Source organism: Colletotrichum fioriniae (assembly GCF_027942845.1).
Source record: "Colletotrichum fioriniae strain IMI 355084 chromosome Unknown scaffold_7, whole genome shotgun sequence".
Classification (NCBI taxonomy): Eukaryota; Fungi; Ascomycota; class Sordariomycetes; order Glomerellales; family Glomerellaceae; genus Colletotrichum; species Colletotrichum fioriniae.
In genome coordinates, this window is record NW_027076843.1 from 1,297,178 (window position 1) to 1,313,089 (window position 15,912).

The 15,912-nt window shown below is 51.2% G+C and overlaps 5 protein-coding genes and 1 non-coding gene across 6 annotated transcripts; 4 read left to right on the forward strand and 2 right to left on the reverse strand.

The window, feature by feature from the left end:
* Positions 1-854: 854 nt before the first annotated feature.
* N0V96_006514 (uncharacterized protein) lies at positions 855-2,239 on the reverse strand (the record flags this gene model as incomplete). The annotated part of the gene is made up of 2 exons (XM_053194983.2): positions 855-966; positions 1,023-2,239. 2 exons carry the CDS (start codon positions 2,237-2,239, stop codon positions 855-857), a joined length of 1,329 nt encoding a protein of 442 aa, XP_053047554.2.
* Positions 2,240-3,723: 1,484 nt separating this feature from the next.
* N0V96_006515 (uncharacterized protein) lies at positions 3,724-5,642 on the forward strand (the record flags this gene model as incomplete). Its single annotated transcript, XM_053194984.2, has 5 exons — positions 3,724-4,485; positions 4,553-4,651; positions 4,705-5,054; positions 5,108-5,259; positions 5,338-5,642. The coding sequence occupies 5 exons, from the start codon at positions 3,724-3,726 to the stop codon at positions 5,640-5,642; spliced, it is 1,668 nt and encodes a 555-aa protein (XP_053047555.2).
* A 349-nt stretch (positions 5,643-5,991) lies between these two features.
* On the forward strand, positions 5,992-6,078 carry N0V96_006516. Its single transcript has one exon. It is a non-coding gene; the product is annotated as a tRNA-Pro (tRNA).
* Positions 6,079-6,937: 859 nt separating this feature from the next.
* N0V96_006517 (uncharacterized protein) lies at positions 6,938-7,678 on the forward strand (the record flags this gene model as incomplete). Its single annotated transcript, XM_053194985.2, has 1 exon — positions 6,938-7,678. One exon carries the CDS (start codon positions 6,938-6,940, stop codon positions 7,676-7,678), a length of 741 nt encoding a protein of 246 aa, XP_053047556.2.
* A 2,009-nt stretch (positions 7,679-9,687) lies between these two features.
* Positions 9,688-10,790, forward strand: N0V96_006518 (uncharacterized protein; the record flags this gene model as incomplete). The annotated part of the gene is made up of 2 exons (XM_053194986.1): positions 9,688-10,306; positions 10,396-10,790. 2 exons carry the CDS (start codon positions 9,688-9,690, stop codon positions 10,788-10,790), a joined length of 1,014 nt encoding a protein of 337 aa, XP_053047557.1.
* Positions 10,791-11,026: 236 nt separating this feature from the next.
* Positions 11,027-13,324, reverse strand: N0V96_006519 (uncharacterized protein; the record flags this gene model as incomplete). Its single annotated transcript, XM_065757739.1, has 3 exons — positions 11,027-12,005; positions 12,081-13,175; positions 13,293-13,324. 3 exons carry the CDS (start codon positions 13,322-13,324, stop codon positions 11,027-11,029), a joined length of 2,106 nt encoding a protein of 701 aa, XP_065613656.1.
* Positions 13,325-15,912: the final 2,588 nt, after the last annotated feature.

Here is a 15,912-nt window from a genome sequence, read left to right on the forward strand (position 1 = left end):
GAAACCAGGGGCACCGACAGCCAACGTGGCTTGCCATAGAATCTCCTCAATCACTACGGCATTGATTCGTTTGCCCCGATAGCCCCCGTTGATCACCCCGGCGGTCGTCGGGGAAACACCAGTGCCCGGCCCTCCGCAGTCGCGGACGGCATCAACTCGGCGGGTCTGTGTCCACGGACTCATGTCCCGTCCGATGCGATGCGAGAAACAGGGGCAGTTCAGCTACGTCGGCGATTTGTCTCCGATCTTGAGTCGTAGCTGTTTACAATGCCACAGTACCCAAGTGACCAGGCAGAGACCGAAGTCTGCACAAGTCATTGTACAAGCCATGTAAGTCCGTAGGTCCTTATGTTTGCGAATGAATCTCAACTCCCGGTAGTATCAGTTGAGTAATCACAGCCCACGAACCATTGTCACCGTTTCCAAAACCGTTTCGTTTGACTCGAATACTGTCTGTTATGAGAACTACCCTGTCTCATTAAGAAAAACGTATTTGCACTCACGCGTGACTATGTAAGGAACCTATTTTATGGGTTGTCTTGGTAGTTGGGGAAGTTGGGACTAGTAGTGCTCAATGACTGAACAACTGAAACGTCTGTGATAATTGAGCATGAAGGCTTGAATAATTGGTTTCCATTAAGTAACGTACATGTTCTTACGTACTGTATTCTATGTCATATTCCAATAATGTCAAGTAATGCGTCTCTGATTCGTTATACATCAAATCCATGGAGAAACTCCGAAGAGTTCAAGCTTCTCCTGCTAACATCATGTTGCCAAGTGGCGCCTCATCATCGACCCGTTTCTTTACCAATACAAATAGCTAACCAGCAGCTTCGTCACAAGGTGCAATATTAGTCTCCTTGAATCTTTGGAGAGAAGTAGGAAGACATGTAGGGCCCAGTCTCGTTATAATTGTAAGAGACGTAAGACAATCCACCAGGCTTAGAGTAGTCCCTACCAGGTCTAGAAATCCATTAGCTCTTGTCAAATGTTGTATGACACGACTTGAGTCAACTTACAGTTTGGAGGTCTCTGTGGCACCACGGTAGAACTTGTCTGCAGACTCGTCCCATCCCAAGTTTCTCAGAGCTTGTGCAAAGTTCTTCATGGTCTGCGCATCGCTGCTTGCAGTCTGGCCCCAGGGCAGATGCGCCTTGATATCGATGCGCTCCGCTCCAGGCTTCAACTCGAATGCAAAACAGATGCCTTTGTGCAGATTTTGCATATCTCGAGCGTCTTTCCGTTGATCCGCCGTCATGCCTTGGGGCTCATCCAGGAGCAGATGCCACACCTTCTCTGCGGTCTCTACACCTTTCAAGGTGGCTTCATCGGTCTGAGCCCCACCAAGTGTGAAGACGTCTGCCAGCACTGACTTTGCGTTTGAAGTTGTTCGAGCATAGACCTTGACGCGCGCCTTGTTTGGGTCGATGCAGTCGACAGCCATCATCTCAACTATGCATGGCTCCTTGCATGTCGTCAAATACGTTTGCAACTTTGCGGCCGATGCGGCGAGTCTGTCTCCACAAGGCTGCAGCTTGGGAATCATGTCGAAAACGAGATCCGATGTCGTCGCTCCTGTCGCGAAGTGCTTGAGGACGGGAAAGTGATAAGATTTAAGAATACGCTTCGAACGCTTCATGTCGTAGGCGAGGAAGAGTTGAGGTATACGTTTGACGAACGACGGCATCGCTTGACGAGCAGCTATGGCTTCTTGGGGCGTGAGAAACCACGCGTCGACGAGTTGCTCGTACCATCGCATATCGACGTCGGAGGAGACTTGAGAGAGTATTGGAACCATGGACCTGCCAATTTCTCCAGCGAAGGGGTCATCGGTAGAACCGGCAGTGTCCCCCAAGGGCTCGAACGTGTAGCGAATTACACCGTCATCACCCTTGGTGAAGTTCCACGATGGCTCAAAGGTAGATCCATCGTAAGTCAACAGCGGCCTCACTTTTGCCTTTGGTGTTGGGATTCCGAACGAAGGTACGACAACGTCGCGGAAGACACGCAAGTGATCTGCTTTCTCTTCCGGTGTATATGACTCTGCGCTGTTGAGCAGAGTGTTGAGAAGTGGTGCGCATTTATCCCACCACCACCGGTGCTTTGGGTTGAGGGGAGGGTCGATAGGGATAGTGCCGTCGTTGACACTTGAGGAGAAGGCGTTGAACTTCTGAGGGGACCTTAGAGGTGCTTCGAGACTATCCTTTACAGGATTGTAGATGGCTGCTGGTGCCATGCTGAAGTCAAAGGAAGTATGTGCAGCGCAAAAGTTCAGAGGATTGAGATGGAAATACTAACTAGTCATGCTCAGATGACGCTGACATGCAGGAGGTAGGGCATCCTTTAATCTTTATAGCTTCACCAGAGTCTGGGCATCCTAATTAAACACCGTTCGCCTCAAGTGGAAACTTCCTAATCAGATTTACGTTACACTCCTTCAACCGAGATACTCGTGGACATGGAAATTAGACCGAGGGCCGAAGGCTACTGTCTTCCAGTCGGTCAACTTTGTCCGTCGTCGTGCTCAAAAGGTCGCCGTTTACGTTCAAGGCGAGAACCAACATTGAGTTTGATCCGGTATCAAGTCACGACAACGTCACTGCAATGCAGCTGTTTGGTGGACTATCGTGCTGCGGGCAGTGCATGGATATGCTGACTACTTACAGGCACTCACTCAGTCCTAGTAACCTTTCATCTTGAAGTTGAGCAAGGAGGCTGTGGCCTGCCTGCTGTCAAGCTTAGATAGCCGGAAGCCGCGTGCTCAGTTAAAACGCGGAGACACTTCGAAACAAACAAGGACAGCCTAGTCGTATAGTTCTACAAAGATCAGGCGAAACCATAAGCCATGGCAGCGTATGATTCACTTCGTCAGCGAAACACTCGAATCCGTGGGTATTCGTATAAGGCAAGTAAAGATGGCTTCTTGTCGGCGCCCGTCACTTGTCTACTCAGTGTCATTTTGAGAAGCTTGGCCGAGGGCTGAAATCCGAGTTCGGCAACTTAAACACAACTCTAAACATCCCACTTGATCAGACGATAGGACCGCGGCAGAGATGGCCATGATTATGAATTCGCCGCACCTTCCGTAATTATCGGTAGTTTACCATTGCCTTTTCAATGAGACATGTAGTCTTGAGCTTTTTCTGTACTTCATTAGTCAGGTGAGGATGATTATACGGACGTTCCCATCGGACTCTTGGAAGTTTGATTCAATGCCACGCAGCCGGTTTGGGGAATTCCAGGAGAGACTCTCTCATCAGGAACGGGCCTTGTGATGTAGAAAATGTTTGATATCAAGCAGTCCAAGTGCTACTCCGCGCTTGCGGCCCCGCGCGGACTGGATTCGCGGTCATCTGTGGAGGCCGAACTTCCGAAAATCCGCCATGGTATGGATATTGACAAGAGCTCATCCTGAGCTCTAGATCTCAGTGAGGTATAAGCTCACGGACGTCATAGACTGGAAGCTCTCGTCAATAAATGAACTGTCCCCCCTCTTCTAAGCTGAAACTTTCGAGTCCAACTACGTGATTACATACGACAAGATTGTCGAAGATTGTATCATCTTCCAAATTTACTTAGAATCGCATTGAATCTTCAACATCATTTCAAGACTACAAGACCATCTATATTAACATGGCACCAGGCGTCACGTCGGCTAACGGGGGGCACGCATCGAATGGCGGGGCGCCGGCTCCTCGGTTTCTGCCTCCTGGAGTTTCCATGGAGAAATTCCATGAGTTCGCAGCAAGCCTTCAAAAGGCAGTCGGAAAAGACAACCTCCAGATCATTACCAAAGATACCCCGCTAGATGATGGCGACTATCAGACCGTTGATTGCCAGACACACGACATGCACTCCCTCTACGAGCGTGAGGAGTTCGTCGGCAGCGCGCTCATTCACCCCCGAAATGTGACAGACATTCAAGCAGTCATCAAGCTCTGCAACGAGTATCTCGTTCCTGTGTGGACGTACAGCAAAGGTCACAACATCGGCTATGGCGGTGCCGCTCCGAGAGTATCCGGAAGCTTGGTGATGAACTTGGGAAAGCATATGAATCGCATCATCGAGGTCAATGCCACGGACTGCTACTGCCTTGTTGAGCCTGGTGTCACCTATTTGCAGATGCAGAAGTATCTCGATGATAACGGCCTGCGGGACAAGGTGTGGCTGGACTCGCCGGAGCTCGGCTATGGCTCCATGATTGGAAACGCACTGGACCATGGCGTGGGCTTCACTCCCTACGGCGATCACTGGATGATGCACTGTGGTATGGAAGTCGTGCTGGCCAGCGGTGAGGTCGTTCGCACGGGCATGGGTGCGATGCAGAGTCCCGAAGGCCGCAAGCAGGCAGCCCAAGGGGTACCGCCCCAGGATCAGCATCAGAACGAGTGTTGGCAACTGTTCCCTTACGGGTTTGGTCCAATCAACGACGGAATCTTCTCCCAGAGCAACAACGCAATCGTCACGAAGATGGGCATGTGGGTGAGTTTGGATCCATGAGAGCAGGCCAATTTGGTCACAAGATGAGGCAAAGCTAACTGATGGATAGCTCATGCCGGCACCGCCGGGAATAACTCCCTTCATGGTGACATACGAGAAGGATGAAGATCTTGAGGCCGTCGTCGACATCATTCGTCCGCTTCGTGTTGTAAGTTGCTGCCCTGAGGCCTGATGAGTAACGCAGCTCACAAAAGTCTACAGAACATGGTTCTCCAGAATGCGGCCAGTCTCCGTCACATCTCGCTCGATGCGTCGCATTACCACCCCCGCACAGCCTACACTGATGATCCCAATACCCCACTCACGGAAGAGCAACTGGATGCTGCGGCGAAGAAGGTCGACCTTGGCCGCTGGGTTTACATTGGTGCGGCCTACGGGCCCGAGCCGATCCGCAAAGCCCATCTCGAAATCACTAAGCGTGAGATGACCAAGGTTCCCGGAAGCCGATGGTTCCTGCTTGAGGATCGTAAAGAAGAGCACAGCACCTTGCACTGCCGTGCTGACACTATGCGAGGCTTGCCGACATGGGACGAGCTAAGGTGGCTCAACCAGTAAGTGCCCAAATGCCACATTTCCAGGTTACAGCTTTGACCAGTGTACTCAGATGGATCCCTCACTGCACATTCTTGTCGTTCTCGCCAATTTCTAAGGTTGATGGCAAGTCTGCCATGAAGCAGTACACGATGGCTAAGAAACGCTTCGCGGAGGCAAAGTTGGACTACTTTGGTATTCTCAGCATTGGCATGCGTGAGATGCGTAAGTCATCCATCACCCAGCTTGCCGCTTGGTCATCATGAGGCATTGAAGTTTGGTTACTAACGCGAGGTTGCACAGACAACATTGTGTGCATCGTTTATAACAGGGAGGATCCCGACATGCGTCGCCGTGCGCAGTGGCTCGTCCGTACCATGATCCAGGATTGCGCAGACAACGGCTGGGGCGAGTTCCGTACTCACGTCGCTTTAATGGATCAGATCGCGGACACGTACGACTTCAACAATCATGCACTTGGCAAGTTGAACCAGACTATTAAGGACGCGTTGGACCCGAATGGCATTCTGGCACCTGGAAAGAGCGGCGTTTGGCCCAAGAGCTACGATAAGTCGAAGTATGTTTTGAGCAAGGACTACATCAAATAATTTATAGCGGGGCCCGACCTATAGTATCATAGTCACATCACGCACGGCTTAGCAAATGAGAACCTTCACTTGATATACTAAGGTTTTTCGAAACAATGACTGGCTTAATTGTGAACGATGAGTAAAGTCTGATCGCTTGTTCAGTGAGCGTTATACTTCGGGATACCCTCATCCACGTTGCGAAGAGTCACTGGGGTTATCGTAAACGGTTGGGGAGCGCCAGCATCGGACACAAGGCAATGTGTGCAACATCGCATTGTCGCGCCATTTCTGCGCCACCCGCTACTGCAATCCTTGATATTCTACTGCAACAGTCTGGATTCCAACAAAGCAAGTCGCTTAATAATCAGCCCTGATGGTCTAGCGGTATGATTCTCCCTTAGGGTCTTCACGACACATCTGGGAGAGGTCCCAGGTTCGAATCCTGGTTAGGGCCCAATTCTTTTGCTTTTGGTCACTAATTGACTGGCACATCTTATTATTATGTGTTCTTAAGTTTTCGTGTGTTAAGTTCAAAATGAAGTGGACAATTTGCTAATTGGAGTCAGACACAACTAGTGTGACCACACAAGAAATTAACTAAGAGATTCCAGCCCCTGTCTGATCTTGTCCGTCATACGAGCTGAGGCTTTCCTGGTAGCAGCTTTGTGATGATTCTCACTTCCATTAGTAATGACGATCGGCTTCCAGCATGAAGCGCGAATATCCGTGGCCTCGGTTTCAGATCACCGACAAAGGTTCTCAGTTCCCAGCACTTCCGGACTCCGGATACGGGCCGTGTCAAGTTGATCAAGTTGGGACGAAAGCCCACGCTGGGGAAGGCCTGCATGGAATCTTGGATGCATCAGCATGACCAGCATCTACATTGGGTGAAGGGTTGTTTCGGCATCGGGCAAAAGCCAATAGACTTTTCGTATGTCAACTTTCCAAGAAGCTTTGCTAGCAGGCTGACCTGACTCCGGTCTTAGTCCCGGTTGTCGTTCATAGCCTCCCTCATGGGAACATATCAGGCGTGCGGGAGTGCTTTGAAATAGCGTTTTTGACCTGTCGTCATTCTCAGAACTGAAGTTACGACTGACGAGACGTAAACACCAAACCGCGTTTGCTCCTTTACCTTGCATAGATCTGGCTCACCTTATCGTCCTTAAAGCTCTCACAAACACCTTGGGAAGCTTTCTAATCGACACCATCGTATGGTAAACCTTGCCATTTCAACGGCGAATAGTATTCTTCTTCAGAATCTAAAAATTGAACTTTTTGAAGATTAAGACCGAGAAGTGGAAGCAGATTACAAAATGTCCAGAGAGTCCGCAAATCCAACAGTGGCTCTGGTGACTGGAGCCAACCAGGGCATAGGCTATGAAATTGCCAAGCGACTTGCCTCGGAACATCCAGATTACCATGTCTTCATGGCAGGGCGACGGAAGGAAGCCATCGAGAAGGCAGCTTCGGAGCTCCAGGAAGCCGGTTTGAATGTCGAGCCTCTAGTTCTCGACATCACATCCGATGACAACATCGACTCGGCCGTCGATACAGTCCGCACAAAATTTGGCCGTCTCGACGTCCTCATCAACAATGCGGGAATTCTCTTGGGCAAGCCCGATGACTCGATCCGGCAGAAGCTCGCGACGGTCTACAACACCAACGTCTTTGGTTCTATCGCTGTCACAGACGCTTTTATCCCTCTCCTTCGCGAGTCTTCCAAAGTGAAGCGCGTCGTCTTCGTCAGTTCGGGGCTGGGGAGTCTTGCGATTCGGACGGATCCTAGTCTGGGACCTGTGAGGGACTTTATTGAGTATGGTTCCAGCAAGGCCGCGCTCAACCACGCTGCGATGACTTTTGCGTCCAGGTACAGGGACGATAAGATGTGGAAGTTCAACATTTGTTGTCCTGGCTACTGCGCGACAAACATGAACTCGTACGAGGGGCCTGATGAAGCGTCGTTGGGATCGGTTCAGGCGGTGCACTTGGCAACCTTGGGACCTGATGGCGCGAGCGCAACGTTTTCGAACCGACATGGGCCAATTCCATGGTAAACTTCCGATGATTTGGTCAGGTAGCGGGATGAAGGTTGGTAGACACATGTTGAGTTAATACTCCAAATAATGATCCCACATCGACACTCTCTTAATCGTACCTTATGATGGATCAATGGGCCTGACCACGGGAACCAAGAATGAACGATGAAAAGGTTAGGGAATCCCTATTAAAACAACTAGCAAATCAGTGCTCAGAGCGCGATAGATCGTCAATTGCATCCAATTCCTCATTCATCACTTAGCGAAGTAATTGCTGTGTTGGCGTAACACCACTATCGTGGATTGGCCTGAATGAGCTCAGGGTTTGACAAGGGAACAGCGAGAGCGCGCCAATTGGGCGAATGTCTCCATGTTCTTACAAAGGCGCAGCTGCACCAGGTTCCCCGCTCCAAATCATCTCACACTTCAACAAGAAGTTCCCTTACCCGATTGCATCTTCAATTACTTCCAGCAATAAAAGTTGAACAGACCCGCAGTCTTCATGATGGATGGGCAAATTGTTAGACGACCCTACAAAGGCTCATGCCATTGTGGTGCGACGCAGTACATCGTCTTCCTCTCATTTCCACACACTCTACCTCCGGCGCGTGTCCCCAGGGCCGAATCGCGAGCCCATCAAGACTTCTACAGATGCAACTGCACCACCTGCCACAAGGCCGGAATCTTTCACATGCGCCTTGCATCGGCCCCGGATGACTTTCTCCTCTTGAGGCCCCTCGATCCGTACAAAGACTTGGGCGACTACACGGCCTATGAGAAAGACCTGCACTTTCTCTTTTGTAAGAGCTGTGGCATGCGATGCTTCACTTTTATGGGAAAAGGCGAGGTGGTGGACATAAATCTAGCGGCCCTAGGAGTCGGTGCCGGGGCCGACCCCAGATCGGAGGAGGAAGGGGCCCACAGCAAAGACGGACCGGCGGCTACGGCTGCGGCCGGCGAGAAGAACATGGCCAAGGTGTGGAGACCGAAGAAGGAGGGGTGGGTGGAGGGCAAGAAGTTCGGAAGCTATTTGAGTGTCAACGGATATTCCGTCGACGCCGGCCAAGATGGTTTCGATCTACGCGAGATAACGGAGAAGAAGTGGGTTGGGTATTGTGATTGGCTTGAGCTGCATTCCGAAGGGTCTCAAGGGACTCGACATGATCGGCCCTGGGAAGGCGGCGCCTATTGAGCTGGTGAGGTTGGTTCGAAATGGGCCGGTAAGTCAAATCCCGGAGTGATAGGGGAATGAAGCGAACGCGTTGAAGTGGAGTTGAGCTGAATGGCAGGCTGGTTGAAACCTGGCATTTCTTGGTTACGCCCGGTAGGAGGGGGCTCATCGGGGTATGGATTTCCTCCGCATCCATAAAAGGATTCCGGCCCCTGATACGAGCATCGATTCTAACTTGCTCCTTTCGTTCCTTCGTAGTATCATTTCGTAACAACTCTGCCGATAGCTCTGATATCCAAAATGATTAGCACTATAATAATGCACTATTGACATCCATGCTCGAGTCGTGTGCCTCTGGATATTGCTGACGGAGTATCACTGCGGAGGTCTGCATTCCGCTCCCGGCTGACTGCCGCGGGGCCAACGGAGGCTTAGCGGAATTCATGATCTATCATTACCCCCCCTATGACAGTCGCATTGTGAAACGATCTCCTTGTTATCAAGAAGACTATGAAGATTAGCAAAACTCTAACCCCGCATTTTCCTTATCATTGGGTCTGAGTTGCATGGAGAAAGACGAACTTGTAAGGAGGAATACCTTGGCGCTATCTTCATCAGGTAACGAACCACCCTGTAGTATTGCAGCTATTACATGCCGCGCCCACATCCGGTCAGCCAGCAGCGTCGTCTAAGAGATATATAAAAGGAACCCTTCGAAAGGTCATCCGAAATCAGGCGAGCCTGTCAACCTTTTTACTTTTCACCTGCAGTTGCATCTCCTCTTCACATGTCTTTGCTCTCAAACCTTGCCTTACGTATCACCAACTCCACCCCCGCAGCAACAGCAACACCAACAATGACCAACACAAGCAAAGTCGTCAAGGTGGCCGTCACCCAGGCCGAGCCCGCTTGGATCGACCTCCCAGCTGCTGTCGCAAAGACGTGCCAGCTCATCGCCGAGGCTGCCTCTAACGGGGCTCAGCTCATCGCCTTTCCCGAATGCTGGATCCCCGGTTACCCCGTGTGGATCTGGACCCGCCTCATCGACTTTGATCTCAACGTAAAGTACATCAAGAACTCGCTGCAGCTCGACTCGCCTGAGATGGCCACCATCCAGGCCTGCGCAAAGGAGAACAATATTGCCGTCTCGCTCGGATTCTCAGAGAATGACAACCACTCTCTCTTTATCGCACAGGCCCTCATCGGTCAAGATGGCGAGATCAAGGTGCACCGCCGCAAGATGAAGCCCACGCACATGGAGCGGACCATCTTTGGCGACGCGTCGGGCCACTGCTTGAAGAGCGTGGCTGAGCTACCGTTTGCGCGAGTCGGTTCTCTGGCTTGCTGGGAGCACATCCAGCCCCTTTTGAAGTATAACACGATTGCTCAAAAGGAGGAAATCCATGTCTCGGCATGGCCCAGCGTCACGCCTCATTCCGGCGGTGGCCCGGACATGTGGTCGATGAGCGCGGAAGGTATGTCACCACTAATGCCGTTCCGGGCGGAATTCGTTATTCCGATAATTCCGGAGACTTCACGAACTTGACCTAACCTGGATGATTAGGATGTCACAACCTCTCCCGCACATACGCTATTGAGTCAAACGCCTTTGTTCTCCACAGCACGGCGCTCATCTCCGAAAAGGGCATCGCGGCGCACAGCAGCGCGGGCGGCGCCATCATGTCCACCCCCGGCGGCGGAACCTCTGCCATCTTCGGCCCGGACGGCCGGAGGCTATCGGAGCCCGTCGATGAGAACACGGAGACCATTATCTACGGCGAGCTAGACTTTGATGCCATCCACAGGACAAAGATGTTTGCCGATTGCACCGGCCACTACAGCAGACCGGATCTTTTGAGGCTCAATGTGGATAAGGAGATTAAGATCCTGGTCAGGGCGGATGGTAGTGTCGCTAAGGTGCCGAAGGAGGAGGAGGAGGAGGCTGTGCTTGTTCTCTAGATACCTATTTCATAATTGCCATTTCTGTCCTTTTAGCAAACCAAACTTTTCATTCAGGAAAACTTCCGTCGCTTCGCCCGAGACTTCCTGGTCATTCAATCGCTACATAACACCGAGATTGCCACAAAGACCTTCCGAACCACTACAGAGTCTACGGAGTTTCGCAGTACCGATACATGGCATCCATGAGCCTGACGCTATACATATCCGAGACAATTTCCTGTCTATTGATTCGTTCATAACCCATTGTTAGTCGAAAGCCAATTGAAGTCTTCGCAATCCGTGAGCCCTTGAAAGGCCTGGAGAAAGTCAACAGTGCCCATAGCATTCGTCCGCTCACCGCTCAATCCAGAAACATCGAGAGTTCCCAGAGACGCAAAGGAGCTCATGTCCAAGGTGCTAAAGTCCACGGGTGGCGCATCAGCCGCAGTAGCGCCGTAGCCATCCCACTCATACTCAAACTGGACCTGGTTCACACCACCCAGATCCGCCTCGCCCATGTCCCTACTCCTGGATTGCGTAATATTCGCGCCCAAATCACTCTGAGCATCAGGCGCCATGGCAGCAGTCTGCTCAATCTGATAGCTAAACTCGATGGGTAAAGCCCTCATGACGCCCCACCGCTGCGCGAGCACGCGGATAATCTTGATGCTCTTGATGGCGCGGACGGGCCACGAGACCTGCAGCTCGCGCAGGAGCTCGAGACATTGCCGGAGCCAGTAGGTGCTCTGGTGCCGCAGCGCTGGTGTCCAGCTGGTCGCGTTCATGAGGTGCACGATGGCGGCGCTGAGGAGGTGGTGGATGATGACTGGGTTCGGGGAGATGTCGAAGCCGTGGGCGCGGCGGTAGGTCCGGACGAGGCGGGAGGTTGCTGTCGCTGCTGCGGTAAGGGAGCGGAGAACCAGGAGCATGAATTCCGAGTTTTGTCTCTTGCTGCTGCTGCTGCTGCTGCTGTTGTTGGTGTTGGTGTTTCCTGGCTCGGTTGTGTCTGAGGTTTGTGAGATTGCGGCGAAGATGCGGAGGAAAGGGGGCATGGTGATGAGAATTGTCATTTGGTAGGCTAGGTGGAATTGGATGACGGGTTTCGGGGTCGAGTCGCCCGAGAGATGGAGCCTATCATCGCGAGAGCGGAAGAAGGCGCTGAGTGCGTCTTGACTTGCTACGAGGATGCGGACCTGTTGCGGTATGGGTAGAGATTCAAAGTTTGTTGAGAAGCTGAGATCGGTCAATATCACTCACAAAGGTCCAACTTTTGAAACTTGTGTGGGAGACTGAGGAAGCAAGACTTACACCTGGTCCATGTACTGGTCATGTAGATACCACAATTTGCACTGCCATGCAAAAGATACTTGACCTAGGCCCGCCTTCGAGTTCTCAAAGGTCATCTCAAAGTCCGGCACGTTGACTCTGCGCCACGGCAATGCGCAATTACGGCCGAGAATCGAAATGGCTGTCCGGTCAATGATGTAAAACATCCAAAAAGTGCGAATCTCCTGCTCTGTAGCTTCCAACTGCCTGGCTTCGCACTCGTCTAGCGCCAGAACGTGCAGTCTCAGATGTACGCACACGCCGGCGGCCATGGAGATGAACATCCAGCCAAAGTGGTCTCTCCCCATAGCCAATGAGCGCCAGGACATCATTGACAGCCCCTGGATGACCTTGAGTGTGGGATTCTGCCGGCAGCAGGTGAAGATGAGGCTTTCTGCAAACTGCGCGAATGCATCTCCTATGAGGGTGGCATCGGGTCTTCGTGTGAAGGTTGTGCCCGTTGCGATGATGGCACTGTGTAAGAAGACTTCATCAGGGGATTGGTAAGGGTAGCTGTGTAGAAAGTCGGTTGTCGTGTAGGGCGTGAATTGGTGTTCTTGGTTGATGTTTTCCAAAAAGAGATCCGCCATCTCGTGAATCAGGCCCTTTTGTCGACAGTAAACGAGAACCTGTTCTGGAGGGATGACTTGATGGGCCATGGGTACAGGTGGTCGTACGGGATCGACTGCGTAGTGAGACCCAGTGGCAGGGTCGTCGATGATGGTTACCCCGTCACCGACATTGGTTCTCCAAAGCATTACACACAGCTCTTCCATTGCCATCTGAGACCTCTCCTGTGTCCCTGAGTCCTTACTTGCACTACCTCCGTGGTCTTCTATGGAGACAACGTCTTTGGTGTCCTCGTCGTCGCCACCGACTGCGAGACCTTCAGTGGCGTCACCTCCATCGAGACTTTCTCGGAGGGTTGCATCGGGCTCTACCGACTGAGATGCTCGGTCACTTAGAGACAGCGCTGGTGATGGCTCTTTCTCGACGCTTTGCTTCTCCAAGGCCAATAGCAGCGATTGTACTTGAGCTTCGAGGGCTCTGACGTAGTCCTCATCCCAGTATTTCCGTCTGGATGATTACGTTAGCGACATTGTCCGGTGGCTACTTAGCATTACTTGTAGTTGACGTGAACTATAGGTAACTAGTAGGTGACACACTTTCTGGGGCGTTGCTCAGTGTAAACACATTCCCTGTTCTGCCTGCTGCACAAGGAGCATGCAGGACGGGCAGCATCGCACTGCCGACGGGAGAAACTCGTTAGTCACGGCAGTTCACGAAAGGACTAAGAGACTAGCAAGGGAGCTCGGGGAAGTTGGTCCTTCCCCGTGGGGTCTAGGATGGAGTCTAGAAATGGAGCAAAACTTTGGGAGAGTTCTTCTTCGCGTGCGGACGACCTACTTTTCGCTTCCCCGCCCTGCACCGGTCACAAGCGAAGCTTGTTGGTTTCTGGGACATAGCCGTGTTGGGAAGGGACCTGCTTGAGGCACTGGGGGGGGATGTTTGTCGGATCTCAAAGTTGGTTTCTCTTCCCGGACACGCGCAGCGCCGAGCAAGTAAGCTTACCCTTTCCTTTCTCGCGTCTGCAAAAAAGGGGCCCGCGACGTTGGGGCGACTCACTTTATCCGGCTGCCAACGGTTTATTTCCTTTCATCTGTGTAGATCGACCACACCCTCTCTGCAGGCGGATGAATCTAGAAAGAGGGGGGTGCGAGACCTTCTGGAAGACCTGATGGCAGGGCTTGAGTCGTTCGAAATGACTCTGCTGGCGAGCGACTGACGTCTCACGTAGGCGGTGTTGTTCGGTGGTTTATCTGCGGGGTGGAGACCTCCGCAGGATAAGCCCAGGGCGGACGGTGAATTGAGCATGTCATAAATGTCATAAATGGCACCGGGGCGGAGATGAGGGGTTTGCGAGACATTTCCCAGGGCACGAGGGGCTGACAACCCTGATATGCTGAGTGGCTACGGATGGTCGGAAAGATTTCCGATGCCCACGCTATAGACTTCCCAGCTGAACTCTGTATCTATATGATGGTTTCTTTTTGTTCTGTGAAGAAAGGGGCCTTATCTTGGGGGATTTCTCAGATAAAGACCTCACGAGCGCGGGCCACAGCTCAGAAATAGTCTCGATGCGGAGAGTCAGGGTGGGCGAGTCATGTGTTAAAGAGCTGTTGGCAACGCCTGACGAAGCGAACACCAGTGGTTGGTGTGCGCACACAAGACCACTGTGAAGGTATCTGTTTTTTTTATTTATTTATTTTTTAGCTGTGTAGACAAAATCATTCATATAGAACAGATCGTAGCTGAGTGCGCTATCATAAGGCACGCCGCGAAGCATTGATGGGCTGGAAAACAATGCGGTAAGAGGGGCTAAATTTAAGAACGTTCGACGTTGTTAGCAGAAAATCTGCTCTTGGCACGAGATGGTCTGAACCTACTCCGTGCATAGAGGAACATGACGAATTTAATAGGTCTCTCTCGATTGGAACGCGTGTTTTAATTGGGCGTAATAACAATGCCTCTCATCACTTCGGACCCATGCGAGTAGGAATGTATGAAGTCAACAGTGTGGAAGCAACATGTGTTGTTATGTCGAAGTCTTCTCTTCAATTCTTGAATGCGTCGCCTGTTAAATTCTGAATGGCCTCAAGTCGTCCGCTCACTTGCTGCTATTTACTTTATGCGTGAACTCTGTATCCTTGAGTTACACGGCAGCGTTAGTTCACGCTGGTGTATTACCTATTCAAGATGACTGAAATCATTCTGTGTGAAAATATTGAGGCATATTTATCCACATGTCAGCATTTTCTTGCAAGTAAAGGGGTGACAACGCCCATAGCCGCGCGAGACAGACTGACAGAATTAAAACAAAACCTTTGCAGTCTACCTTGCTAATTACTGTGCGCGCATATCATTCATATGTAATGTTTTTCGAGAAAAAAAATAACATCATCATTGAAGTAGAGGGCTTCATTGACTGAAGTAGCGGGTTGCGAACACAGCCGTGACCGTGCAAGCTGATGTGGGAATATAATGTTTCTCAGCACATTAACTCTGTGTACTATCGAGCCCCCGACAATGTTCACATGTGCTTAAGGGGGGTTCGTTGTCATTTTCGGGCCAGATAGAAGTGGTAGTCACACTAGGATCCTCAGGACTTGTAAAGTTGAGATTATCATTCACCTTGGTGCCAAACGAAATACCGAGAGAGAATTTGAATAATGCCAAAGCAAGCAAGAATAAGCCTTCTCTTCATAAATCCCGCATTCAAGGGTGATGTCTAGGCCAATCCTTCGAACATCAACCACGGGAAGCTGCCATCCTCCTCACTCGTTGGACAAGATCTACCCCAGTAATCACAAAACTTTTACCGAACAGCATGAGGATCAATCGCGAAGTCATCGCAACATCAGATCCTACGGCAGTATCACTTCAGAATTCCACGAATAAGCATGCAGCATTCTTCTCAATCCTTCTATAAAGTTCCTATGGTAGTCTTGGCGGCTCACGAGGTGGTATGGATAAGCGGCTTTACGTAGGCTTACTGCATTAGGACGTACGAGCCTATAAGATGTCGATCGAAAGTGACGTTCGAAGCGATGACTTGGAGCGCATGTCCAGATAGTCTCCAATGTCATGATCTCCCCAATCCGGCTAATGTCAAACCACAAGCGACCGTGTTGAGCGGGCCAATACCTAGTATCGTGTATGATCGAAGGTGTTGGTCACAAGATACCAGCTCCTTCCTCAGAGAAAATATGTCTTAGCGGTATGATATGAGTTTCCCCATTCGTGGAATATGTCG